Raw genomic sequence first — 24,553 nt, 5'->3', positions numbered from 1 at the left:
ACCATGTACACTTCACAATTCATCCTGCTACTTCTATCAGCAGTCAGAAGTAATTTAACCTAGCTGTCTTATTTAACTGCAGTGGGTTTTCTGGGAGATGAGCACGCTGGTTTTAGGGTGGATTACTCTACAATTAATCGTTTTACATGATGTAATTGATTTATATTTGTACTATAAGAAACAACTGTACTTTACTTTTAAATAGATAAAAGCAAGCTTTTGATTTAGTGGAAAGAAGTCTATTATGGTTTAAGTTAAGTGGGTCATTTGTTGATAGATACTTATTTGGTTTCTTTCTAAAGTAAAGTCAGCTAAAAAAAGTCACATCATCAATAAACGCTTGTGACCTGGTTCTACTGGCTGCTATACCCATACAGAATAATTTTGCCTCCAGCAGGCTAAGTCTAATTGAGTGAAATCACTGGTTTGCACCTTGTTGTCAACAATTTGCAAGAGGATGTCTCTTTCCTGTAGACTTTGGCAGTGATACACCTGCCTCCTCAAGACTTGGTTAGATGCTGTAAAGTTGTTTTTCTTATCCACTGAAATAATACTTTCTTTGTGCACTTTAGTATTCTTCTTTGGTCTTCCAGGCCTCTTGCTGAGCTGGTCATTGCATTCCTTCTTTTTAACAATGCACCAAATTGTTGAGTTTCTGCTATCTCTCTCATAGGTTTATTTGGTGTTTTCAGCCTAATTATAGGCTCTCACTCGCAGGTAGATCTCTTTAGGTCTCATATTTAAAATTAAGTTAAAAGGTATAAACTACACTCATGTGACTTAACCTCAGATATTATGTCTACTTTATTTGTCAGTAAAAAAAAAAACAAAAAACAGGGAAGCAGGCCTCACCTGGCCGTGAAACTGCTGGTCAGTATTAAAATTCTGATATTTATCTTTCTGATCTTTCACTAATGACATTACAAATAATGGCTTGCTAAAGACAATTTTCCATTAACTATTACAAGAATAACCAGTAGTCTCTTATAGCTCATGTGTCAACACTTGGTGACGGTAATTTTAAGTGTTACCATTCTTTGCCTCCTTGATGAAATACAGATTGTTCTCTAAATTCTTTCCCTCAGTGTTATTTTAATCAGCAACAGGATAAAGAGCACTGGTTATATAATGGTTTTAGCATCTGGAAACCTCCAGATCTGACTACAGGATAGCACAAGTGTGCACTCTTGCCCAACCTTGACATAGTAAAACAGGGTCGACAGCCAATATGGTCCTAGACTGGGCAGGTCAGAAGAGAATGACAATATTTATATTTATATCAGCCCCTGGTAGGATTTCTGGCACCACAACATTGTCGCACCTGTTATTTCAGTCAGCCTAGAGTGCAAGGTTTCAGGGTGTGTGAGTGTGTGTGAAGTTGCATAACTAATGCATTTACTAAACAGAGCCTTGACATTCATAAATAGCATGGTACTTTTCATGTTTTTGTGTTTAGGCAAGTAAAAAATAAACACAAAAATGCATATTTACTCCATGTGATGGAAACATATTTACAGAAAGGAATGTGGGAAAGAAAACTGCAAAAAGAAAAGGTGGGAACAGAAGTGCTTACACATTGACATTATAGTGTTTAGTGTCAGACAGACAGTTCCTGATGTCACGTTGCTCTGCACTCACAGGAAGAGATCACAGTGTTACCAGAGATCTTGGCCAGCAAGATTGAAGCAACTGGAGCCAGACAGTCGTTTGATTCTGGTGCTTCATCTCTGTGAGCTGAAACGTCATGCACTGTGACTTGATTTCTCTCACATAAATATTTATGCGCAAAGTCTGACCAATGTCCAAAATGTACTAAATTATTGCTCATAGTGAAAGGATAAGGTTTGAAGACACATGCAGCCTGGGAATCAGGCATGGGTTGATTGCTGAGAAATAAATTACTCAATGTCTGCCCTCTCCTGTAGTTTGTGTTTTGACCTAATCTACCTATGATCTTCTTTTTTCTCTTCTTCTTACCCTCACCACCTGCCAGTCACAAATGCCCACTCTTTCCTGCCTCTGGTTGTGTCAGACTCAGGGGAGGATGAAGAAGAACCCCCTGTTAAAAGGGGGTTGTTTCTCCCCGCCATCGTCATGAGTTTACTCACAGGGGATTTTGTGATTGTTGGGTTTTTCTCTTGTGGAGTCTTTGATTTGCAACACATAGTGCCACAAGGCAACTGTTGTTATAAGTCATTGCTTATACATATTTCCATCCATTCGCTTCCGCTTATCCTTTTCCTTGTCAGCCCTTGTCATAGGGCGAAAGGCAGGGTACACCCTGGACAGGTCGCCAGTCTGTCACAGGGCCAACACACAGGGACAGACAACCATTGCCACTCACATTCACTCGCACATTCACACCTATGGGCAATTTGGATTAACCAATTAACCTATCCCCACAAGCTGCATGTCTTTGGACTGTGGGAGGAAGCTGGAGTACCCGGAGAGAACCCACGCAAACACGGGGAGAACATGCAAACTCCACACAGAAAGACCTCCACCTGATGGTGGAATTGAACTCAGGACCTTCTTGCTGTGCGGAAACAGTGCTAACCACTGTGCCACCGTGCTTATACATATTTATCATATTAAATAGGTCAAATAAAAGGGTTTGTTTATGGGACTAGTCAATTTATTATTTTCTCTATTCTACTGTATAATAACACGCCTCTCATATTGTGTTATGTTTGTCTGTTGCTTTCACAACACGATTTAAGCTGTCAACAATTTTGAGAAACGTCGCTAACAACAGAGCATGACAAAAGCACATATAGCATATCCTAGATATATTACAGGTATATTACAAAGACACTCTGACATGTCATGTGAAAAGAGAAGCAAAATCCTTATGTTTATTACACAAAATGAACAGCAAAGGCATCACTTTCATGATTTACCACTTTGACTCAAAAATACTGTACTACTCAGCTGAGTAATGTCCTGATATGTGACCATTCAGAATTAGGAAAAGTAGAGAAAAAGGCTGTTCTACGTCTTTCATATGCATTGTTAGCCATGTTATGCAATTAAGCAGGAGCTCAAGAATTAGTTTTGACAGAAACTCTAGAAAACATCAGAAGTGGATGGACAAAAGAAATGTAATTACAAACAATGCATTTAATTGAAGAAAAAAAAAGAAGGAAATGTTGAATAAATCAGCCTTTGGTACCAAGTTATAAAAAAAACTCACATTTAACCTGTTGATATCAAGTAAATGTTCTTTTTGCTTAGTAAAGAAAAATTAAAACCACAAGTAAGTGTAAAGCAATGTGTTTTAGTCACAGGCAAGGTACAATCCAGGCATGTACTGAAGATAGTGATCAAGAAGGCAGAAAACTGACACTGCTTTGTTTGGGAGAAAGTAATGCTAAAAGAAAATCCACCATCTTTATCTCTGAAGTCAACATGATGCTACATGTTGTATATGTAATATCACACTTTGTGCTAAAAAAGCACATAAACACAATGCACGCAAAATACAAAATAAAGTACATTGTAAACACATTCTTTTGGATTTTACTTGGTTTAACCACTTTATCATGAATCAACATCACTTTCAATGTGTAAATACAGTTTATATATCAGAGTGAGAAGTGAAGTGTCTGTTGTTGACGGATTAGCAAGGCTACACTAGTCAAAGCTAGAATTCAGACCTGAGCAGAGATTATCCTTTCAGATGGTTAATATAAATAAATAACACGCCGGCTGTGTTATTCCTTGGAAGGTGATGTATTCAACGTCGGATGTAAGGTATGATTCCTAGCAGATTAATCAGAGCGTACTGCTGAATTACTGAAGCTGCTTCAGACACTTTCTTACCTTTCTTGGTCAATTAGGCTCCACTGGATACCATACATTCTAAGAGTTTGCTGATGAACTCACAACTAAAGCACTTCTTAGTCTGTAGTAGCTAAGAGGCAGTCTGGATTTTTATATACAACAGTAAAAAGCAAAGGTTCAAAATTCAGAGGTTATTATTCAAGGCTTCTGGTTGGTTCGGTCACACAGTGAAGATCAAATGATGATAGTCTCAATGTGAAAGGCATGTGAGTATGTAAAAGAAGAGGAGAGCTTCTGAAGGGGAATGGATGGAGGCACAACAGGAGTGGTAGAGGGAGAGGACGAGGTGGAGGAGGACGAAGTGGGGGAGCGGCTGGCCCATCGCGAGGGGAGACGACGGTTGGCTGGGCGGGCAGGTCTTGAAAAGCTCTTGTGGGTGGAGGAAGGCTCTTCATTTTCCTGAGAGGAAAAAAATGAATTAACATTTAGGATCATCACACCGTCCTGTCTTCAATCAAGTTCACACACTTAGATACTTTACATTCTGTCATGTGTTCCATTAGTTGTCTTCTTGACCCTAGGGAAAACAACAGGCACATTTCAAACAGGAACACTAAAATAAAGCATTCTTATGTGGAAAAAGTCACACATGGTGGTCGAGGGGAAAGTGAAACTGAATATCTTACATATGCTGCAGTTGAACCGATTTAAAAGCACTTCAGAATCATCGTGGGTAGTGCTCCTCAGTTGTGCCTCCAATTACGTTCTTTTCACGAGGTCAAATAAAACTGGCTGATAATTGCACAATTTCTTAAACATTTGCATGACTTGAAAGAAGCATAATCACTTCAGCTCACTCCACTCTGCAATCTGCCAAGGGCATTTAGTCAGCTGGTTTCTTGCAGATACTTCTGTAATTTCAACACAAAGGCCAGAAAAACACTTCCACTATAGAACCATTGAAAGATGAAAGACAAGCCAGTGAGGGTGAGCAGACCTCCCTTTTTTAAACTTTATATACCACACTGCCAGTTCCTTTTGTTAAGAGCCTTTAAGCAATGGAATGGCCCAGATGCCCAGATTATAATGGAGGCTTTGGCCTGCCTCTGTCTCTTAGCACATACCAGAAATAAACAACATTCCCACTGGAGCTGTCCTCAGTCAAGGGTAATTGCCTAGTGTTTCATAATGGAACAGAACAAAATGTACAACTTCCTGGTCCATTGGTATAACTGGCCCCAAAAATATAGTGTTACTTAAATAGATTTTGTTCAAACTTAAATACACAGTTGCAGACTTTCTTCAAGTGAACTTTCTTTATATTAACATCTTCATTGTGAAGATCTGCTGAATGAAAAAAGCATTTCCATTAATACAGCATAATTCTGTCAAGCTCCACCCACCTGCACTACAAGCTGTATCTCTTTCACACCACTGGCACTGTGGCTGCTTAGCTGTGCATGACTGGGGTGCATGACTGGGGCACTCTGTGTGTGTCTCAAAGTAAGAGGTAAAGGCAGAGGGTTCACATTCAGCATGTCCAGTTCTGTGGCGTTCTTCTCATGTGCAGCACTGAAGAATGGGTTAGAGTTAGAATGCATCTCGTTCTGTTGGTTCTGTTGTGCCCGAGCTGCACTTTCATAATTTTTCAGAATTCTTTCAACTGCTCCATAGTTGGACCTGGATCCCTCAGGCCTCGGGTATGCAGCAAGAGTGAGGGGTTTCCACGGATGGTCATTCATTATTCGAGGCCCAGGTCTGGAGGGGTCAGACTGGCAGGAAGACCCTGAAACATGTCTTGGCTGTGCCGTCTGTCTTTGTTTGTTCTCAGCAGACAGCTGCTGGAGTGAAACAGCAGCTCTGACTGGCTGAGCCTTTGCTCCATGGGGATTCTCTTTCTTAGAGCTGGAATCATCCACAGGCTGAGCTGGCTGAGTACTTGCAGGCAAGACCGGTTCAGAAAAAAGACCCTCTGTTGCTCCTCTGTGTTGCTTTTTCTTCGAAGGACTGCTTGCTGTTCGAACTTTGTGCTTGACCTCACAATGGTGTGCAGGATTATGAGAGGGTACTGATGCTTCCCTAAGAACAGCCTGTGGGGGAACAGTTGAAAATACAGAAAGAGGTTCTTGCTTTATAATAGCCTCCTCTGGTTTAGTGGTGCATCTTACTGACCTTGGTTGGACCTCAGGGTTCTGTATTGCAGACTCTGAGACAGTTGCTTCAGGATGCTCACCCATGATGCTAGTGGTTGCATCAGTAAAATGTGGCTCAAACATAGTCTCTTTGGAAGGTAAAACCTCAGATTCTGTATGGACCGGTTGGAAACCCACTGAGCTGGTATTCGTTGCATTAAGACTGTCTTCTCCATCTACCCCACGGCCCATCTCTGCCTGAAATAAAGTTCGGTTGAACTCAGCTGTTTTTTGTTCCAGCATTATGTTTCTTCTGGATCCCTGAAGGTTGAGGCTGACAGGTGAGGACAGGAGCAACTCTACAGGTCTGACAGTATCTCTGACAGTTGGAGGTGTTTGTGCCTCAGCACCTTTTAAATTCCCAACACCTGGACAGTAATCTGAACACAGATCTTTCCTGGCAGTCCGTATGTTGACTTCAGAGAAGCTTTTCTGCACAGATCCATATGTGGACAACTTACTGTTAGTGAACGTGCTTGTATCACAGGACCAGCGGTTGTGGCAACAGGCCAAATTACAGTTAGAGTTAGCAGGCACCGAGCACGATGCTACCACACCATCTACAAAAACTTTTCCTTCATTTTCTTGTAGCATAGCCCCAAACTTCCTGACAATGGATGGGCTGCTACACTTTCTGTCCACTAAAGCGCAGGGACTATGGCACTTCTTCACAGTTGATATTGGAGATTCTGGGATGTGCAGTTCTGTGTCCGGATGGGTGGGAGTGCTCAGATTCCAGGAGGAGGTCCGAGGAGGGATTGGTGGGGCTGCTGTATCCATTTCAGAGTGCACTCCATGGCTTGTCTGTGTGTTTGTGTAGCCATCTGGATCAGTGTTATTTGTTGTCCAGGATTCACTCAGCCCTTTTTTTACTTGCCAGGTGTTACCTGGAGACAAAGTGATCCAATTTTCCCTCTCCAAGGCCAGGAGATCATCGTAGATCTGGCTGAGGTCACAAGGAGCTTCATCCACATCTAGGGGCGTTTCGTTATGGCCAAAGAGTATGTCACTTTCCTGAGATAGGCACAGAGATTCAGATCGATTCCTGAAAGCAAATAAAGTGTAAACTGAGTCCATTATCTTTCTACAAAATCAATCTAGACAATTTACATCTGAAGTTTGAAGAGAAATGTCATGTATTTACACTTTGCAATAAAACAAACATGGCATTGACACTATGTACATGGTGAGCTTCAGCAGACACAGATTATCCTACTCCTATGCTGGTGCCTGAGAGTTAACATAAAAACAGGGATTTACCTCTTATCTCCCTTCTTCTTTCTGATCTCATCCTGGTAACTACAAAGCTCCTCACTTACACGGGCAATCTCTTTGAGAGCCTGAAACAGACAAACGTTGCAGAAAGAAAGACAATGAGACAAGATGAATATTGTGTAATGCCAGAGTATTTTATCACTAAAACCTAGAGCTGGTGGTATGGCACATAAAGAGGATTATCTGCAAAAGGTAAGTGATGACTAAAATACAGGTACAGGGCAGAGTAAGGGTATACCGTTTAACATCACCAGTGACAAATATAGTGTAATATATCTAGTGTTAGAGTTAATAGCAAATTAAAAAATAGATAAAACCCTCACAGCATTAAGAGCAATCGTATTCGTCTTCTTGTCACTGCCGTCGCTCAGGCCTCTTTCCTCATTGCCTTTACAAACATTTTCCTTTTTTACTCCACATTCTGGGGCTCCATGATAATCAGCATCAAGCTCTGCTGTATCCACATCTTCCTTATTATCAGTGACTGAGCTTTGCTGCCAAGTCCCTGCAGATTTTAATACATCCACAAGCTTAGGTTGTGAATACTGGCTCCGAGCAAACTCATTACCAACAATAAAATCACACAGACTGTCTTTCTGGAAGCAGGTGGAGTGGTGACTGTTTTTGTTACCGCAACCACCATCAACACTGATGCTTCTGTTGTGATAAAGTCCAGGTAAAGATGGATGTCTGTTTGGTTCTGACTGACTGCTGCTGCTGAGTGGCTCCGAGTGGCAGTTATCGCTGAGAAGACTCGACCCTGTGCTGGTAGAGCGGATGCTGAGTCTATGCACAGCATCAGTGGCGGCATCCGGTCTGCCACTGTCCAGTCCAGGCCCTGCTCGCTTGGTTCTCACCTCACAGTACAGCTAGAGATGAGAAGAGGAAATAGAGGTCAGAATTTACACAGCTATGTTGACAGACTTTGTTAACAGGTTTCTAATAGTGAAGGAAAGGCAATATTGTTATTAATCTAGGCAAATATTTCATTTAGAATGGAAATATTTTTGAAAAATAATATCTGTAGTAAGATTTTTTTTTATCCAGTGATATTATTAGTTTAATGACAAGAATGCATCTTTTAACAGACTAGTGTGCTACAGCATACTCCAACCTCAACCTTAGGATGAGATTAAATATCACAGATAAAACAGTTCATGAAAGGCTCAAGCAGTGCGAAGACTATAAATGGCACCATATGATTATACAGTAAAATTCTGGATCCACTGCTTATGCATAATAATAACTTCACGTTAAATGATGAGAAGTCAGGCAAGAGAGCTAATGAACATTTTTAGACCACAGCAGACTAAAGAAAATAACATTCAAAGACTTCTCTTAAATAACATTGGATAACCTTTGGCCTCCTACCATGGAAATCTTAAAATAGTAAGCCATTCATACCGACTAGGCTCCCTTCCCATCATGCAATGTCTAGATGGGACTACTGCGCTTTAGCCTTCTTTATTCCTCTGTTGTTTTCCTCTCTAATTTTCTGGTCTCAAGGGGGCAAATTAGAGCCACATGTTCTTTTCATAGCAAATTGTTCCAGTGCTTTTGCTCTCTGTCCAACTACTTGGGTATAAAAACACTAATCTGCTTTTCTGGGCATGTCAGGTTTCAATCCACTTGTTTAATTTCTCAACTTTATGTAACTACATAAAAACAAAACAACATTTAAACAAAAATAAAAATGTGTATAGTGCAAAATAGCAGGATGGTAAACAGCTAGTAATGTCTAGTCTATTGTTCTAATTCAGCAGCGTGATTGATGTAGGGGCAAAAACTGTTTAACAGGAGCATGACCCTTGAGCGAATGGTCCTGTACCTTTTTCCCTGACTGCATAAGTGAAAACAGACTGCACAAAAGATGAGTGGGATCATTTGCAATGCCCAGACTTCTGCAGATGCAGTGCTTGTTGTAGATGTCCAATAGTGTTAGAAGTGAGGCACCAATGACCTTTTCTGCTGTTCTCACATAAACAGGTATACTTCTGAACATTAAAGATCAAGGATTTCCTAAACTTGTGTTCAATTAGTCAATTTGCACTTTAGAAAAGTGTGAATAACTTCACACCAAGGTGGGATCAATTGCACCATATCAGCACATTCTATTATCCAAATAGAAATAAGAAACCAGTAATTTTTCTGACTGCTGCAGACTTGTCTAACATAGATGTTTACATATGGAGGAGTTCATTACTGCAGCACTCCAGGTCACTGACAGTCCTAATCACTGCCTCTCGCCTGTCTCAGAGTCCAGAGGACTAACAGAGCGCTCTAATTCTTCCAATGCCTTTCTTTCCTCAAACTCCGTTGTAATGATCGGGGAGGATGTTTTCACACAGTTGATGGTGAACAGGATGTGAAGGAGGGAAGTGTTACACACTGTAGCAGCTATATGAAGCCATACATCACATAATTTCCTGTTATGGATGGACAATTAAAAGTGGCTAAGTTAACTACTACTCAACAACTACTGTACAACGTTTGTAATTTTTGCATACTTGATGTGATGTTTCACTTTTTCTGTGATAAGCTTTTATTGTTGTTGTGTTTACTGTTATATAAACGTGCTGCAATAAAATTGCCCTGACTATGACTGTAAAGACAACTTTCACCTTTAACCACAAATCCAATGAAATGTAGACATACCTTCACACTCAGAGCATCTTACCTCTTCTATTTTCTTCTGCATATCCTTCAGCTGGCTCTCCCACTCCCTTCTTTCCACGTCAAACCTTTCCAGCAGCTCAGTTTTCTCTCTCAACCAGTCCTTCTCGCTGTGCTCCAGGCGGCTGCGCAGGTCCATGGCCGTAGAATATGTATCTGCCAGGATCCTCTGCTGCTCTTCCCTCTCCCTGCAGGTCGTCGATGTCTCACCGTGCTGTTCTCGAGTGCACCGTGAAGCTGAAGAGCAAGGTCCTGCTGCTGACTGGACCCCTCCACGTACCAATCCAGCAGCCTCTCTACCCTCCAACTGAAAGAACCAGACAGGGAGTGCACAGTTTGCAGAGGAGGAGAAAAAAAGTTAGCAGGGAGATAGAAAGAAAAAGAGTGGGAGAGACATTGTAGAAAACAGTCGTGATAAAGGATAAATTGCAATTGGAGAACCAGAGGACGAAAGCCAGATGACAAGACATGAAGGCAGGAGTAGGAGAAAATGTTAAATGTGGAATTAAGAGAATGAAGGAGGGGCAGGAAGAGAAGGTGGAGGAAGTGGGGGAATAATACACCATGGGGATAAGTGTGAGTGGGTTCACAAGTAGGAAGAGAGAGAAAGACAAAAAACTGAATACTGAAAATATCCTGTAAGAACCCACACACAGGTTCATAGGTTCAGGGTTCAACTTTCTTTTCTATGGTACTTAACGAACACAGGATACAGTGCAGGATATGGCATTTTCACACACAGGAAAATATGTCTGCAGATGTGACCTCAGTCAAATGACAGTCTGGTAATCCAGTTATTTGTGTTAAGATGGTTTTTTAAACACAAATAAGGATACAACCATGATTCCTTTCAATGCAAATAGCATTGAAAACATTACTAATATGCCAGTCTTATTGGATTCAATTTGAATTTTCTGTTTTAATTAAATAAAGGTCCTTCTTAAATAAGATAGGATGGGCATTTCCCCTGGGATTTTCCCTGTTGAACAGCCAAACATGGACACTGAAAGTATGTTATCGAATTACTGAGAATGAAAAGAAATCTCGCAAAACTATGAACTGTAAGAGAAAAGGATAGAAAGAGAAAAATTACTTAGACTTAGCCTGAAAATAACAAACACTAGAGCACTGGTGGCCTCAGTTTAATATAGCAGTGTTGGGGAAAACCCATCTGATGTAGAGAATGTGCTTTTTTACAGAACTAAGGATAGGGGGGTGTTTCAGTACACAGATCTGTGCATTCCATGGCAAATGTGCATTTTTGTTGCTAGTAAAAAAAAAAAATGGCTTTGGTGCTGGAAAGAGCCCAGGACAACGCCTGTGCATACAGTATATTAGTGTGCCTGGGTGTGTGTGCATGTGCGAGTTTGTATGTAGTGTTTGTTAGAAAGACGGAGAGAATGCATAAGCTTGCACAAATGCGTTATTTCAGTGTCCATCCGCAGACACAAACCAAAAACCTCGGTCATGGTGTTATTTTTGCCTGTGGCCTGGGATCAACAAATTATGGAGTAGGAAAACAAGTCAACACAATCTGCCTGTAGCTCTTTTCAAAATTCTCCACAATTAGAGATGGATGATGACGGGTGCTGTCCACACTCTATTTAAACATCTACATGTAAACAACTTGTGAAAATACAGAAATAACATGCTTGGAGTCACAATAAAGAGCCAAGCAAAGTTTTCAATGATTGACAAAGGAAGTTAAACTGTCTTATAAAGGAAATACTGCAGGAACATGTAAACAGAGACGCAGATTACCAGCATTTCTTCCAGCACAAGGAAACATACTCATTCACATCCTTAAATTCAGTTTTGATACACAACCTCCAACTACTCTTGGCCACCCTGATAGTCACTGTATGGCACACAGGGTATATAAAGGTAACTGTGTCACCAGGGTGACCCACTATAAATAGCGAACACACAGCTTGTACAATGTTACATTCCAAGGGGAGGCGGGGAGCTGTGGTAAAGGGAAAAGGGAGCGTTGGCTGCTAAAGCAGAATGAGATGTCTCCTAGCTGCCAGCAGCATTCATAAATCAGTGGCATGCAGGGAAATATGCCTGGAAATATCGGGCTAAGACCTCTGCCTGGGACCCTGGATGCTTCTTTGGTATCTGGAAACAACATATAGCAGTTACAAAATACAAAAGCCCACCAAAGTAAATTATGTGCCTTTAATATATGAATATATGAGCACAAACATACAACTGCTGATAAAATACTGCAGCCCTTTATTTGACTCGCTTTGGCTTGGAGCCCATAATCTCTGGTACAGCAATTAATCTAGAAAACATATCAGTGAAGCCAAACTTTAAAAAAACTACTCATATGGCTAAATCTTGCAGCTTCTTTATGATTCATCACCTACAAAACGACCAAAAGAGAATAAATTAAAGTCTGATACTGCTTTCAAAACGTCTCCTTAAACTGCACTAATAAATAAACAGCATCTAGCTGTTCAGCTAGCAGGATACTGTACTAAAGAGCTCAGATGATACCACTTTAACTTTATGACTCAGTCGAATGCATTTAACGGCAGTTTTTAAAACATACATGCACAGAGTGACATGTATAAATATTCTTCATTTCATTACTATTATAGATTGTCATCAACATGATCAAAGGTCACATTCAAAGCACCGTAGCGATTTCTTGCCCTTTAGTACACCATGTGTTTGCTTTGTCTCACTAAAAAACTGATACTTCTGCTTCTGGCACAGTGAAACCAACATGTTGAAAATGACAGAGGAGTTTGTCACCCATGCTGAAATTGTTCACATATCACTTCAAAGTGAAATGAAGCTACACCCAGTTTGCGCGGCTGACTTCCACTCATTGATTTGCATTCATTCTTGTCAACCTTTGTGAGGTGTTTCACAGACAACTAACATTTGTTTAGTTCAGTAGTTCACACAGAAGTGAAAAGAGTGAAACAAACAATAGACCCCCCCTATTTGATATGCAAGGTAATTAGAAGTCTGCAAGTCAGTTAGTAGAGTTCTCTGCTGTAAATAGTTTGGATTTGGATCTTTAAGAGCGACCTTATTTTTACTCTTGGTAAACATGTGCCCAAAAGCATAAACTGTGGCAGGATGAGGCATCAAGACAAACAACTACAATGGAGTAAATCTTACTCAGCATGTCACATTTCACTTTTGTCTGTTTGTGCAATCCATACAGAAAACTGTGAGTGTGCATGAGAGGCAACATTCTAAATACTCTCATTTGACACAAACACAAAACGCTATGACACAAACTACTATGAGGCCTTTGCAAACATATACCAAGGACAGACACTGACAGACACCTGTGCCAAAAAAAAGCTCTCAGGTGGCAGGTAACTGTCTCTAATACAGATAAGTACATTTACAGCATCTTGGTGAAAACATCAGTGTGTGTGTGTGTGTGTGTGTGTGTGTGTGTGTGTGTGTGTGTGTGTGTGTGTGTGTGTGTGTGTGTGTGTTTCTCTGGTATCATGGTATGCTCTGCAGAAACTGAATTGTCTTTCTCACACTGGTTCACTGAGCTTTACGGACACAAAGCAGAACAGTAAATGTCCGTTTTTATTTGGCTATTTTTCAACCACACTGTGAAAAGGCCCTGGGGGACAAAGAGAAGAGCTGAGAAGTCACAGTCTGCTCTCTACTCACATACAGAAAAGCTACATTATGATAGTTAAACCAATGTGTGTGATCTGACAAATCCCTGGAACTTAGTTTAATTCTAGTGTTATTACTTCTCAGCAGTATCATTGCAGCAACCCCTTAATTTCTATCACCATGTTATAGAATTTAGGAGATTCATGACTTCACTCAGAAGGAGATCAATCAGTTTAAAGTCTGTGATAGGAATGATATGGGGCTCATCTAGCAGATAAAGCTGCTGCCATCACAACATCACAGAGAAACTACAGCTCCAACGAGCAAAGAGACATGCAAAGCAGTCAGTGTGCAGTTAAGTCTTAATATTAACAGAGTTCACAGCATGAAAAGTTTTCATCCTTTCTTTTGATCTACAAAGGAAGAACAAGTCTCATAAGATTTAGGCATTAAAGCAGCCAAATAAATCCATCTTCTGATATAACCAGAAAAAATGCTAAATCCCTAAAGCCACACTGCTTTGAAGAATAGCTGTGAATGGTCATTCAAGTGATCCATACAGTGCTCAACACAGCATGGCACTGGTATGCAAACTTAACTTCAAGTAGTTTCTGTCCTTTTTCACCACGTTTAACAATAGCTATCCATTGCCAAAACAGGCTAATGTTTCATTTTCCCAGAGCCAGCAGTTGAAAGCCAAGTTTGGTGTTGGTTTCTGGCTCGGTGGGAAAACTAAGTTTGTCTCGTCCATGCAAATCTTTTGTCTGAGCTGAGGCTTGAGTTGGATAGAAGCCACTGTGACTTATCACCCTGCCATATTGGCAGCAAGTCCAATTTACACCACAATGAATGCCAGCCATGCGCAAACACAAGAAAATATGCAATTATTAAAATAAGATGTGTCTGTGTGTGTACATATATACTAAAAATAAAGTCACCATCATCCCTCACTTACCTGTGCAATCCTGCATTTAAGTTCAGCTTTCTCCAGCTCCCATGCACATCTGTCTCTGGTATACTGCAACTGGAGCTCTGTTCTCTTCTCTTCTTCTCTCTTCACCTCCACCTGCACTTCTTCTAAAACCGTCTTCAGGTCCAACAGAATCCTCCTGTTCTCCCCTCCCTGCACGAAAAAACCAATTTTTTTCTTTTTACAATCACAGAAGAACTCAGAAGAAATGGATGTTTGATAATAGACAGCTGGTTACACAAACAAAAGATTAAACATTCAATTTCACTCCAAAGAATAATCTAAGAACATTAAACATTAAATACACCAATTTATAGTTGTGTGCTACTGACAAAATATTCGTATTTTAGTATAGCTGACAGACGAGTTGTAATGTTCTCAATTACTTGTATGTCAGCCACTTCTCTCAACAATGACTCCTTCTGGCGTATCCATTCTTCTTTGTCATGTACGTGTCGCTTTTTTAGATCCTCAAATTTCTTTTTTAGCCGTGTATGCTGGGCTTCCCGCTGCTGCTGCTGCTGCTGCTGCTGGGGTTCTGGACCTGGCCACATTTGCTCCCTGTGAATCTCAAGCTGGGACCCCGCTTCACCCTCTGCACCTGCAGGGGAAGCACCGAGCTGCGCGTCGTAGATCTGACTGAAGACCGTGGGTGGGGAAGAGATCCTCCTCAACGGGTTGCGATTTTTTCCCTTGCCTCTGTCTGTCTTCTCCATCCTGGAGCACGGGACAAACTCCCATCCCTGAGAAGGGACGTATCCCCCGCCAGCACCGCCCCCACTGTGCAGCCCCGCGCCGTTCACAAAAGCGCTCCACATTTCTCAAGTGCATTAAAAGAACACATTAAAACAATAACCTCACTGGATCGATTGTTAGAGTACGATCACAAAGCAAATCTTTAAGTAGATCCATCGATTCTCCGTATGGATTAAGTAGGAAACATTTTTCAAATAGTTCGGCATGCTTTCTCGTAAACTCCAGCTGCTTTTCAAGTGGTGACCAGTGGCAGAAAAAGTTATCCAAACCCGATCAAATCCCACGTCGGCCAAACAGCAGCGCTCGGGTGAGCAGTCACAGCAGCGCTCACGCAGGACGCTCGAGTCCCTTCCATATCTTCACTGGGGTGAAGTTAAGCCCTCATTCTGCAGCAAATCCCTACGGTATTTTCTCTCGCTCTCTCTTTTAAATAACGTGCAGGTTTTCTGCTGTGTCCTAAACCTGCGCTGTTTTTAATTTCACATGTTTAAAAAAATAAAAATAAAAAAATACATCCCGGGACGCTCAGCTCCGTGCCGCGTCTCTGCCCCACACACAGAGACGTTGTAGGCGACAATCCAGAGCAAGCAATGACAAGACACCCAGTAACCACTCTGAGGCGAATGGGAGAAGCTCCCAAAAATATATCGTGGAGTGCACTGATGTAAGAGCTGCGGAGTATTTTTACCCCCTGTAACCATGAGTTTATACCCTTAAAGCCAAATAGCTGAACGGCGCCTGCAGGGGTATTAAGGAGTAAAAGAGATGCTCTAATCTACACCGGGCTCCTCTAATTACGTCGCAAGAGTTGCCACCTTGTGTTGTACCCATGGCAACAAATCACCTCACTGTTAGCTAAAAACAGCTAATCTTCACTCTTTAGAAACGGCGCACATTTTTTCTTTCTTTCCTTCTTTTTTTTGAAACTTTCTTTTTGTTAGCGTAATACTAACACACGATATCTTAAACTCCTGCAAAAGAAACTTACCTCCCCAGTAAACAAAGCCTGCCCATCTCTTCTCTCTTAGCCATTTCTCATCCGCTGTCTTAGCATGAGAGGGGGTGACTATCACGAGGAAAGCGACGAAGGGTGTGTTTGTATTCATCCTCAGAGCTACCACTGTGACTCTAGCCTTGTCTGTAACTTCAGGCCTGTAAAACGTGGACTAACTCGTGCTGCTTTTATTATTAACGTTGTAATTAGCAGGCGAAATAACAGTAACGGCTTACATTTACATGCACTACATAGCGTTTGTGTTAATATGCTATGTTCAAAAATACGAAGCACGTGCAGCTTAACCAAACACTGCGCTCTTACCTGTTTTTCCTCTGATAATCCCGAGTGTTGCGGTGAATGTCCTCATCCCCCCACACATACACATTTCATTTCAGCCAGCAAAATTGGCTGAAGTAACAAGAATGCGGCGGTTCAGTTAAAAAAGATCGGAGAGCGAGAGGCTACCGCTGAATTTATGCTTTCATTAACTGGAATAAAATCCCCCTTTTCTCTCTCTCCCTTTCCCTCAACGTCTCTCCTCCTCTCTTCCTCCACAGCTGGCCCTAATATGTGACGTAAAACATCCCACCGGTGGGATGAAAGCAGTAGACCGGTTCCGCCCCCGTCCTGGTGGTCAGGTCCGCTGGATAAACAGATCCACCAACGGTATGCTTTTGCAGAGTCACCCAGTGGCATTTTGTAAGATTCTCAGTGCAACACTAATGCAGGTAAAATGACAGTGCTCCTGTTATGCTTCCCGTGACTGTGTGGATGATCTGTTGTACATTAGGCTGACATTTGGTGGTGACTCAGCACAGCTGCCTAAGAAGAAGAACTTGCAGGAGATGTAGTCCTACAGTATGAGTGTCAGTATTATTGTGGGAGGGTGCTTGAGTGTGTGTAGGCATATGTGCATTTTCACAGACCTGACAGTGTATTCATAAAAGATGTGTGTTTATTCCTGTAGTCACATAAATAAGGCACGTGCACAGCTCGGGGTAAACATTTCTCCTCACAGGTATTTTCAGACAGCTTTTCTTTCTGATTCGAAGAATCAGATATGCTCATCTTAAACCTAGATTGACCTGTGAAGGGAATTCTATCACAGGTTTTCACAGTAGGAAGAATTGAATGACATACTCACCTAAAACTCCACTGTTGCTTCTAGGTGTGTGGTCTCCAGGGAATGTTGAAAGCAGCTGAACAGATGAGTGGGTCATACTTGGAAAATGAATGTGACCTTGTGTGACCTTACGTAATGTGTTCAACATAACAAAAAGTGAAATAAATGAATATGTTAAAAAAAAAAGAAGCAATAAAAAATAAACATAATGTGATGCAGAAAGTGTGCTCTACAGTACAAAGAACAGGGTGAAAAGAAATACCAGTTTAAAAATGGTAGCATAAGACAGTGAGGAAAACAGAACAAGAATGAGGATCAGCAAAATGATGGGCTGAAACATCTGGAGCGATGGCAGTTGAAGGAAAAATGGGAGTGAAGAGAAGAATGATGAGCATTAGAAGAAGAAAAGTGTGGGGGGAAAATGTGACAGTCACTCTTGTTTTTATCAGCTTACAGAAAGTGGCTCCTCTGCCTGTTTGTCGTCCTGCTTGGGGACATCCAGGCGGTCTATGAAGCTCTGCAGCTCTTTCCTGAAGGCTTTCATCTGTGCGTTGATACGATACAGCAGCTCGTGCTCTCTGATCCTGAGGAAGAACAAGTTTGGACTTTCAAAATCAGGTAAATTTGGAGGAGACTACGACAGTGTAGTGATCACTCAAAACTGTGATAGTTTTTTTCATGTAACAATTACCTGCCACCTTCCTCATCCTCATCCAACCTAGCAAACAGCTCCCCATTGGTGACATATACTCGGGCCTCAGAAATGATAGTGCTGGTGTCAGAGATGAGCCTGTCAATGGTCCGACCCAGCCTCTCCGCCTCGATGCGGATGTCTATCATCTGCTGCCGGTCCTTCAGGCTTCTGGATAAAAAACGACTATCTACAGGTGAGTAAAGAGAGCGCGTCGGGGTGAGGCAGCGGATGTTTCTCACCTCGTCTGAGTCACTCTCTCCTCCAATTGGGCCTTCGCGTTTGCGATGTGGCGGGAGGAGGCGAGGGGAGGAAGCCGAGGCTGAAGGTGTGTCATCGTCCCGCCCTCCGTCACTCTCTGCATCGCTGTCGCGAGGGCTGCCACGGATGCCCAGGTGAGAGGCCAGGTCGTAGCGCTGCATGTTGGAGAGCAACACGCGGTTCTCGTACTGGAGCTGCATAACTTTGCCACTCAGTTCGTTGATCTGCAGACGTGCTGCTTTCAGCTCCTCCTGGAGAGCCTCCACTTTAGCAGGGTCAGCTCCTCCTGGGGTTGAAATAATGCAACAATGGAAAATGGAGCATTAGTTCAAATTAGGGTTGAATGTGCAGCTCCTGGAGGGTTTTTTTCACATTTTTTTTCACCTAGTTCAGATTTAATAAGCTTAAAAAGAAGAGATGCCTCTTTACTTGCAGTGCAGTTGCTTAACTCCTGCTACAACATCAATGACAGGCATTTAGAATATTAAAAACATACAAACCTCCTCCGTGTCTTGATCCAGGTTCGTGGGACCCAGCCTTGTATTTAAGTTTATTGAGCTCACTTGTCACCTGAAGAGGAAACTCAGTGTTATCCTGATGTGTGTTTAGCATCAATCAGAGTCATTTACCCAAAAGAAAAACAAGGAAACACTTGCCATCTTATGTTGCTAAAATTAAAAATGTCAAGCACTACAGCTAGTCTGTTGCAATTTTCATGAAAATTGGTGCTAGAAAGCTGTCAGCATTTTTATTTTTTTAATATTTACATTTTTCGCAGTTACTGCAATAAAATGTTTCAATTTTTTTTTAGATTTTTTTTTTTTTACAATATATATATATATATATATATATATATATATATATATATATATATATTACCTTTTTGTTCTCTTCTTCCACATCTGCTAGATTCCTGCGGAGAAGTTCGGCCTCGTCTTCCACCAGCTGAAGCTGCTGCCTGAGCTCTGAGAGAGCCTCACCCTGCTCTCTGCTCTGTTGACCTCCACTGCTAGAACCATCCACTCCAGCTGCTGCCAGACTAGGAGGTAAAGAGCAGACGAGCAGTGTTAATGAGGACGTCGGGTGCTTTTACTCTTCCAGCTTCTGCATATTCAAACTTGAAATAATTTCAATAACTATCTTTGTCAGAATTTACATATTTAATGTTCCCCAGTCCCCAGTTTTTCTTTTCATAACAGCTATCATCTCATTCCACTAAACTGCTGGTTGACTCATCAGGATTCTGATGAATGAGTGCCAAGTACCTGTCCTCCCTCATGTCATCCAGCTCAGCCTTCAGCCCTCTGTTCTCCACCTCGAGCTCCACAATCTTTCGCCCCAAGATGTTTGCTTCCTCCTCCACAAGGCGTAAACGGAGCTTCAGCTCAGATTCACGAGTGGTTGGAGGCCCTCCAGCCTCACCTTTAGGCAGAGGGCTGTCCACATCCCCATAAAAGGACCGGTACTTCTGGAGCTCCTGCTCAAGTCGGTCCTTCTCTTTGTCGATCTTTGCCATTTTTTTCCTCATCAAGATGGCTTCCTCTTTGATGAAAGCTAGCTGGCATTTCAGATCTTCATTTTCTTCCTGTGAACAGATGGAACATTTATTTCATTCAGTAACTTCCCAACTTTTGAGATAAATAAAGTACGTCTTAAGTCTTTTGCCCATTCTACCAGAGACAATATAGTAGCAATATAGCTTCTCTGGTGTTCTAATGACTTTGGTAGCCTGCTTAAAAATTTACACCCAAGATCCAGGTTTGATGATACTCCATGTTACTTTTACTCACTATAAAATATGACTATCCAGCCAGCCTATCACATTTATTTTTCATTTGGAGATTTACACAGGAAAAATAACCTCTTTATTAAATATATCAGCCAAAGGTTATACCTTTATAATCTTATAAATTGCTGACTCACCTCTGTTGGGGTCTGTGGAGTCTTTCTGTCTGCTTTCTGCCCGTCCTTACTGCCTTTTCTTTTGAGTGAGAGCTGCGGGGAAACAGTGGTTACATCACCATCAGCGGCAGCTTGGCGTTTTCTTACTGAGGGCAGTGATATCATCCAGATTTATGGAACACTGAACACTCACTAATGGAAAAAAGAGGACTGCTTAAACTCGCCCTCCAGAATGTTTCTGGTAAGATATTCAAATTCAAAGCACGCTGCTGTCTGTGCAGTTGTTATTTTAGAGCCTTGAAGAAAAACACCCAAAAACAACTGGTTTGTGAATATAAATATTTCTTACACATCACATCATAAGAAAGACATGTTGTCCTAAATATGTAATATTACTGCAGGGTAGTAGCACTGCTGCACTGACAACAAACCTGGCTGTTATATTGCTATAAACCCAGAGTACCCGAAGCAGGTTTTTCTGTTTTTGTCTTGGGATTATTTTACTTACATTTTAGCTAATTTTAATCTGGAGCTCATACATTCATTGGAAAACTGGGGGGGGGGGTTTCACATTTTCTCCAGTGATATTCAGATGGCATCTTATAGTCTAACTTTTGGTTCAGGTAACAATTTGCATTGTGTAACTGTCACAGATAGTCAAACAAATGAAGACACACTGGCTTCAGCCTGTCACCTCTTTGGCCTTCTCCATTTCATTTTGCAGGGCCTGTTTGGTGACCTCCACCTCTATCAGCTGCTGCCTAAGCTTCTCATTCTCCTCCTCTGTCTTTGTCCTCTTCTCCTCCACATTTTCCAGCTCATGGTGCAAGCGCACAGACACATCCTTTGCCACCTGGGAGAGGAATCAAGACAGAATAAAGAAAAAAAGCATATAGAAAAATAAAAAGAGGAGGGAGGTTCACTCATTGTTTTGATCATTCATTTAGATGATGATGATGATGATGATGATGATGGGACATCAAAAGACTCACTTTCAGGTCTTGCTCCAGACTTCTAAGCAGCTCGCCATCCACTTGGCCACTTTCTGTGATCCTGAGCCTCTTTCTCTCAGCCTTCTTTAGTCTGTACTGGAGAATCCGACAGTTCTTGTTGGCTCTCTCCAGCTCTCTGCGCATGTCCTGCAGCTGGCATGCGTCTTCTTCATAGAAGGTGTCCCGCATCTCATCCATCTCTGCCCGCATCTCCTCGATTTCATTCTAATAAAACGTGGAAATGAAATGCGTGATGAAATAATCGAATCCAGCATCTGTTCGGTAAATTTGACACTTCCATAAATATGTAGTTTTCAGCAGCACTACAGCAGCGGTGATCAGGCAGTAAGCGTGCAAATACAGCAAGTGCGACTGTTGAACACGCCAAAAAAAAGAAGAAGAATAGAAAAACCATGGCCTATTATTTAAGAAAATTTAAACCCTGGCGTAGAATTGCATTACCTTCAAATCCTCGTTTTCATCCTCCAGTCTCTCCAGCTCTTCATGTAGTTTCTGGTCTGGCTGTGCAGCCACCTGCGAACTGTCGCGCTCGGGGGACAGCTCGGGCTCAGAGCCCGGCGGAGATGCTGATTTCGCCTGCATCTTTGTCCCTTTCTTTCCTAAACTCTTATTCAAGTGAAACTGTATTAGCTCGGACTGCAAGCATCCCTCCTTCCAGAAGCCGGGTCCGCAGCCCACTGTGCCTTTCGAGCTCTTTTTGCTGCTAGTTGCCTCCCCTCCCCTCGGATTTTTGCTCCTCAGTTTGGGGGATTTGGATGCGCAGGGTTGGTCGGAGACAACGCGGTTCTGATCAGCTCTGGAGGGCGAGGAAGCGTCTTCTGTTGGTTGGACGGCTCCTCTGTCTGCCGCCGCCGCGGGCCTGCTCTGCGTCGGATTTTCAGCACCAGCAGGCTGGACAGCAGCCGCGCCTCTGGTGGCAGGAGCGCTTCCGGCCTGCCGCTCCCTGCCCGTGGAGACTGGAGAATGACCTCGGCTACTTCTTCCTCCCCCTCCTCCTCCTCCACCCTGTTTTGATGCGATGGGCTTTGATGGGTTGCTGCCCTTCTGCGTAGTTTTAGAAGCAGCGTCTTTTAGCCCAGCCGGAGACGACGATCGCTGCTGCTGCTGCTTCCGGCTGCTATTGTCTGGCTGCCGCGGCGACTCGGCAGATGATGGGTTCATCATGGTGTCAGAGGATCAGCTCATCATCAACAACATCCATCCCCTTTACCAGTATCCTTGTACCTGGGGGACAATTGACTTTTTAGACATAAAAAATAGAGAGGATGTAGGCTGAAGGCTCTACAGGTCGATCAAATAATTTGCCTCTTGGAGTAAAGCCTGCGGGAAAAAATATATATAAAATTTGGAGAAAACAAAAAACTGGCAGAGATTCACCGGGAGGCACCTCGGATCACCGTGTATAGGCAAGGCTAATTAGGTTACACCATTGCCAGAGGAAAGCTGCCAGTAGTTGTGTTGTGAGCATCACTGATTAAGCAGTCAGTCATACAGACCCTGTTAGATGAGATGTGTTTGAGATCAGCTGCAGCTCGGCCGGGTAATTAGACAATCCACATTTACATCACACGCACCCAACGGGTGGGAAGTGGGCGAGAGAGAAAAAGAGAGAGATTGCGAGGTTAATGTAACCTAATGTCATTGGCTATTAAACCTTAGACAGCAGCCAGCCAATTAAGCAGCGCTACTTGCTCAGTTGACAGACAGCCGGTTCAGAGTGGCCCCTGATCTGATCTCCGAGCGCCCTGAAAGAAACAAAGGGCGATCCAGCCTCGTGATGGATCGCTAAGAACCACTCTCACACTCGTCCGGAGATAGCTGTTTCCTGTCAGCCATCATCTTACTCTTCGTTTCCAACATGCCCGCTGACTCATTACTTGAATGGAAGATGAGCGACAAAAGTGTCAGAGGCAATAAAAGAAAAACGCCCTTTTTAAGCTATTGCACAGCTGTCATTGTTCATGCTTTTTTCTCTCTTTGTTGCTTCAGTTTTAAATGGATCAGGAATCGACTGGCTGCCTCACAGTCTCCTATTTAGCGCCGAAAAACTAAAGAATACTAAATCAGTCCAAACTGAGGGAAAAAACATCTCATGCGGACTCATGTATTGCCTGATGTGTCTTCTACAAACAAACAGCAGCAAGTGTAAATCATCCCACCTTGGAGGCCTGCCTGAGAACATAATGTGGAATACAGTCAGACATTTGCCCTTCATACAGGTTATTGTTGCCCACATTCATCTAAAACACGCCTGAGTACTCAAAGAAAAAAGGTATCGCCACGTGGAAATTATGCACTTTCAAATCCATCTCTTACCTTTTCTGGGAATTTTCTTCTTCTTCTTCTTCTTTTTGTCGGATGCTAAAGGGTAGTGATGATGGGGAGGCAGAAGAGATGCTGACTCGAGCGCCTCCCGACCACCGAGCAACCTGTTTCAATATTCATCACATTACATCATCGCAGGGAGGGGCCGAACTGCACGGAAACGAAGCTGGGCTCCTCTCATTGGAAGAAGGCAGGAGCCTCAGTCTGTCCTGCTTTCGATGCCTCGCTCTGAATTGTGATTGGACACAGGTTCTCGCAGCATTATATTAACCTGGTCATATATCATTAATTTTTTTAGACCGTCTGCACATGCAGGGCGTATGATTGTCTTCTATTTTAAAAGCATATAAGCATCATTTACCCATCATTTATATATATATATATTGTTATGCAGCATGATGTATATTTGCATATACAGTAAGATACTGTACAGTTACTTAAAAGCAACATTCCATAAAATAAGCAAATATTCTAATTCAAATGTGTAACATTGTTTGCTTATTAGACTTTTGGTTATACATTAGAAGTCACACTTCCCTCTGTGGCTTTTAAGCGGAATACATATGAGCTCTTAGCTCTGTGGTGTTTAAAACATTAATTACACTGGTAGTTCCCATATGACGTCTTCTTGGCAGCTGCATTCTTTTTCCCAAACCGAAGTTGATGTACAAAATTCTTCCACTCCCAGGAGTCAGACTAGTTAGTGCTTGGAGAGAATAGAGGCAGCCTTCATGTACTGCTTTCGGGGGAGTAAATGAGAAATTGCACAGAGAAATCTGTGTGCTGTCCGTTTCTCCCAGCAAATTTCTCTGGATGTTTGTTGTGAGAAAATGGAAATGGGTTGAAAGCAGGTTAGTGTGTTAGTCCCAGGGAAAATATATACTGAGGGTAATTTATTCTGTTTGGGAACAGGCTGAACTCAAGGCAACTTCAATTTGATTATGTTATTAGTGGCTCAGACCATGAAGGCCAGACTCATCTGACCA

The 24,553-nt window shown here is 42.3% G+C and overlaps 2 protein-coding genes and 1 long non-coding RNA gene across 4 annotated transcripts; 1 reads left to right on the top strand and 2 right to left on the bottom strand.

The window, feature by feature from the left end:
• Positions 1 to 2,829: 2,829 nt before the first annotated feature.
• Positions 2,830 to 16,236, bottom strand: mtcl3a (MTCL family member 3a). 2 transcript variants are annotated; one of them, XM_035909509.2, is made up of 8 exons: positions 14,886 to 16,236; positions 14,485 to 14,652; positions 9,928 to 10,230; positions 7,574 to 8,119; positions 7,236 to 7,315; positions 5,187 to 7,020; positions 4,325 to 4,360; positions 4,120 to 4,242 (listed from the first exon to the last, which is right to left on the bottom strand). In XM_035909509.2, exons 1-7 carry the CDS (start codon positions 15,315 to 15,317, stop codon positions 4,343 to 4,345), a joined length of 3,381 nt encoding a protein of 1,126 aa, XP_035765402.2. In that variant the 5' UTR covers positions 15,318 to 16,236; the 3' UTR covers positions 4,120 to 4,242; positions 4,325 to 4,342. The 2 variants fall into 2 exon arrangements, with proteins under 2 accessions (XP_006794978.2, XP_035765402.2); XM_006794915.2 differs by lacking the exon at positions 4,325 to 4,360 and having other exon boundaries at positions 2,830 to 4,242; positions 14,886 to 16,235.
• On the top strand, positions 16,099 to 20,430 carry LOC148100467 (uncharacterized). The gene is made up of 5 exons (XR_015719765.1): positions 16,099 to 16,345; positions 16,810 to 16,918; positions 17,825 to 17,993; positions 18,098 to 18,262; positions 19,237 to 20,430. It is a non-coding gene; the product is annotated as an uncharacterized LOC148100467 (long non-coding RNA).
• Positions 17,402 to 23,680, bottom strand: mtcl3 (MTCL family member 3). Its single transcript, XM_006794914.3, has 11 exons — positions 23,559 to 23,680; positions 21,684 to 22,466; positions 21,222 to 21,446; positions 20,924 to 21,082; positions 20,251 to 20,322; positions 19,593 to 19,912; positions 19,207 to 19,366; positions 18,828 to 18,897; positions 18,067 to 18,613; positions 17,830 to 17,959; positions 17,402 to 17,715 (listed from the first exon to the last, which is right to left on the bottom strand). The coding sequence occupies exons 2-11, from the start codon at positions 22,404 to 22,406 to the stop codon at positions 17,605 to 17,607; spliced, it is 2,517 nt and encodes an 838-aa protein (XP_006794977.1). The 5' UTR covers positions 22,407 to 22,466; positions 23,559 to 23,680; the 3' UTR covers positions 17,402 to 17,604.
• Positions 23,681 to 24,553: the final 873 nt, after the last annotated feature.

The sequence above is a fragment of the Neolamprologus brichardi genome, chromosome 11 (assembly GCF_056152115.1).
Source record: "Neolamprologus brichardi isolate AB-2024 chromosome 11, ASM5615211v1, whole genome shotgun sequence".
Classification (NCBI taxonomy): domain Eukaryota; kingdom Metazoa; phylum Chordata; class Actinopteri; order Cichliformes; family Cichlidae; genus Neolamprologus; species Neolamprologus brichardi.
Note: the sequence above shows the minus strand (reverse complement) of the source record. Positions and strands in the feature narration are given on the sequence as shown.

Excerpts from the sequence above, each read along its gene's own strand:
- mtcl3a (XM_006794915.2), bottom strand. The coding sequence starts at position 15,317 with ATGTGGAGCGCTTTTGTGAACGGCGCGGGGCTGCACAGTGGGGGCGGT. Across the intron at positions 14,653-14,885 it reads GAGAAGTGGCTGACATACAA|GGAGGGGAGAACAGGAGGAT; the intron begins GTAATTGAGAAC and ends TTTTTCGTGCAG. Across the intron at positions 7,316-7,573 it reads ATACGATTGCTCTTAATGCT|GCTCTCAAAGAGATTGCCCG; the intron begins GTGAGGGTTTTA and ends TGTCTGTTTCAG.
- mtcl3 (XM_006794914.3), bottom strand. The coding sequence starts at position 22,406 with ATGATGAACCCATCATCTGCCGAGTCGCCGCGGCAGCCAGACAATAGC. Across the intron at positions 18,614-18,827 it reads TGGATCAAGACACGGAGGAG|GAGGAGCTGACCCTGCTAAA; the intron begins GTTTGTATGTTT and ends TTTCAACCCCAG. Across the intron at positions 17,960-18,066 it reads GAGGATGAGGAAGGTGGCAG|GATCAGAGAGCACGAGCTGC; the intron begins GTAATTGTTACA and ends GTTCTTCCTCAG.